Here is a 3,407-nt window from a genome sequence, read left to right on the forward strand (position 1 = left end):
CACCACCACCACCACCACCATCACCACCACCACCACCATGAACACTGCCATCACCATCAACACCATCATCATCATCATCACCACCACCATCATCACTACCAACACTACCATCACCACCAACACCACCATCATCACCACCACCACCACCACCGCCGCCGCTGCCACCATCACCATGAACACCGCCACCATTACCATCACCACCACCATCATCATCATCACCATAATCACCATCACCACCACCACCTCCACCATCACCATGAATACTACCACCATCACCATCACCACCATCATCATAATCATCATCACCATAATCACCACCATCACCACCACCACCGCCACCGCCGCCACTGCCACCATCACCATGAACACTGCCACCATCACCATCACCATCACCACCATCACCACCATCATCATTATCACCACCACCACCGCCTGCCTGTCTCCCTCCTGTTCCAGGGCTGTGCATAGGTTAGCTCGGCCACACAGGCTGAAAGCCTTAAAAATGTCACATCTTTTGTCCTAGAAATGCCACCCCTAGGCATTTATCCCAAGGGAATCACGGACCCTCCAAAAACGGAACCATAAGGTTGTTTATCAGAGCTGATTAAACGGAGCGCACAGCTAAGTGCTTGTGGCACATGAGGGGAGCGGCGGGTCAGCCACAGCGCAGCTCCGGGGGCGGGGGCGGGCCGTCCAGGCAGGTGGAGGGCTGAGAGCAGGAGGCTGTGCCGGGCAGGAATGCCAACACCGCCTTGTGCAGAGGGTGTTGCTGCTCAGGAAGAGGCCGGCAGTTCACAGCCCTCCGGGCACCCAGCCCTCTGTTGTGGTGAATCCTCACCCGCCCGCCCGCCCGAGGAGAGATTTTTCCATTGAGTTTTAGAAAGGGTGGGAGGGAGGGGCAGAGAGAGAGAGAGAAACATCGTTGTGAGAGAGACACATTGATTGGTTGCCTCCCGCACGTGCTCCACCTGCTGGGACTGAGCCTGCAATTGAGGTACATGCCCTTGACCAGAACTGAACCCACGACCCTTCAGTCCATGGTCCGACATTCTAACCACTGAGCAAAACGGGCTAGGGCCGTTTTTTTGTTTGTTTTTTTTTAGAAAGACTGACTTTTTTATTTTTTTTATTTTATTTTTTTAAATATATTTTATTGATTTTTCACAGAGAGGAAGGGAGAGAGATAGATAGTTAGAAACATCGATGGGAGAGAAACATCGATCAGCTGCCTCCTGCACATCTCCCACTGGAGATGTGCCCACAACCCAGGTACATGCCCTTGACCGGAATCGAACCCGGGACCCTTCAGTCCGCAGGCTGACGCTCTATCCACTGAGCCAAACCGGTTTCGGCAAGACTGACTTTTTTAAAAAGCTCCTTGATTGCCCAGAAGGCAGGTTGTCCTGCCCATTGGCCTGTGAGACAATGCAGCTGCCTCCAGCGATGGAGCAGGAAGTGGGCGAGGACTACAAGCCCTCCCCACCCGCAGGGACAGCCCCGATCCCAGGGTATCCCGGCCGGCCGTCACCCAGGACCACCAGGGGGTGCCAGCTCTCACCCCTGGACCCTGGTTCATTTGGACAATGCGGCTTGGACACCCACAGGGCTGCCCCCTTGGGTCTGCATCTGCCCTGCCATGCCAGCCTGGGGAACAGGCGGAGGAAGGGCCTGGTGCCCTGCCCTCAGCCCTGTGTGAGCCTGGGCAAGTCCCTGCCCCCCACCTGGCTCCCTGTTGGTGAAACTGGTGGCCCCCAGTGAGTGCGCCTGCCCTGGGCCCGCCTTGGAGCTGCTGGGCGCTATGTGAGCAGGCTAGCCTACAGCCTCCGGGAGCCCCCCTCCTGGGCTGTGCAGGGCAGTCCTGACTCCTGCTTTGCTGCGTCGGCGGGAGATTAAATGAGATGATGCCTCACTGAGTAAGTGGTAGGTAAGGTTGTGGTTGCTGTTGGAGGAAAAATGACATTTCTTCTCCATCAAGGTGAGAGTCACAGGCGTGGGGAAGCTCGAGGCGCCTGGGCCACCCCACAGCCGTCTACCCCTGACCGGATCTGCCGCGCGACTGCAGGCAGAGAGGAGCCCAGCTGTGGCATCAGGAAGCTTTCTCTAACATGGGGATGATGAGCGGATGTTTGCCCCCGTGCCAGGGGCGTGGCCTCTTACCTGCTTTATCACGAACTTGACTTTGGTTTCTTTCTCCCTCACCACCAGGTTCACCCCCAAGGCCCCCGGATTCAGCTCTTCCAAAACCTACCAGCGAAAAGGAGAGGCGCTTTCAGGAAACGCACACAGCTTTCCACTTCCCACAGTGCGCCCAGCTCCCGAGCCGCCTCCGCCTCCCAGCCGCCCTCCAGGCGCAGCAAGCAGCTCCGCCCGCCTGCTCTGCAGATACAGGAACCCAAGCCCATCTCCCCGTCTCTTTGGGGCTGATTCTGGAGCTCGTTCCACCACCCCGTGCCCCTTCTCCAACTTGCAGCGAGGATCAGCGGGCACCCAGGAGCCAGCACGGGGACTGTTCACTCTCTCTAGGTCCCTGTGACCCCCACTTCCAGCACCCGCCTCCAAACTGGGCATCCAAACAGTAAAGCGATTGGTCACAGCCGTGCCTGCGCCTGGCACTGTGCTGAGTACTTTACCTGTGGTCACCACCATTTCCATCTCCACGTTCACACGGGAGGAAACTGAGGCACAGGGAGCGAGGGCCTTGCCCGAGGCCACAGCACTAATGGGGGGGGGGGTGGCCTGGGTTAGACTGGAACTCCAGGGTCTGACCCCAGAGCCTGTGCATTGAGCCAGACCTCAGAGCGATGGCCGCCGTGCCATGCTTGGGGGTTACGGGGTGAGGCTGGCCGATGGAATCACATCTGTCAGAGGATGGAGGAAGCGGGGCAGGATGCAGAGGAGAGAGGTGGGGGATGGAACCCCGGGTCCAGGGACTTTCCGGGTCCGGAAAAGTTGTGGGATTCTGTGACCCAGCCCCGTGCGTGGTCTGAACGCCGCGCAGGGCACAACAGGGACGGTGCCCTGAGCTGTTCGTGCTGCTGCAGGGACGCACGTGCCGAGGTCCTCTTAGGCGGCAAACTACGTGGTAAGGCGCACCCGTGTCTCAGATCAAGGCGGTATTTTAATTTCCGCCTGAAAAACTTTGCTTTTTAAAGTCTCCGGCCCCAGAAACTCCTCTGCTCCACCACTGGCTGACTGCCTGTGGTCCTCGCCACCCTCCCCACCCAGTGAGAAAAATCTAACTTACAAATGATTGTCAGGTTAACGACGTTTTTACCAAGACCAGACCCGACGTTTCGTCAAGTTGACATACCATGAGGAGCATTTAAACCAGTGGTTCTCAACCTCGGCTGCACATTAGAATCACCTGGGAATCTTTTTAAAATCCTGATTTCTGGGCCTCATCCTCC

General features: G+C 57.4%; 1 protein-coding gene across 1 annotated transcript in view; it reads right to left on the reverse strand.

Annotated features, from left to right (window-relative positions):
* STKLD1 (serine/threonine kinase-like domain containing 1) overlaps window positions 1-3,407 on the reverse strand; it is a 21,244-nt gene that overhangs the window by 16,555 nt on the left and 1,282 nt on the right. The window contains exon 2 of the mRNA XM_005871789.2: window positions 2,158-2,244. Coding sequence (XP_005871851.1) covers window positions 2,158-2,244 — 87 coding nt within the window. The remainder of the gene's footprint in view (window positions 1-2,157; window positions 2,245-3,407) is intronic.

The sequence above is a fragment of the Myotis brandtii genome, unplaced genomic scaffold (assembly GCF_000412655.1).
Source record: "Myotis brandtii unplaced genomic scaffold, ASM41265v1 scaffold357, whole genome shotgun sequence".
Taxonomy (NCBI): domain Eukaryota; kingdom Metazoa; phylum Chordata; class Mammalia; order Chiroptera; family Vespertilionidae; genus Myotis; species Myotis brandtii.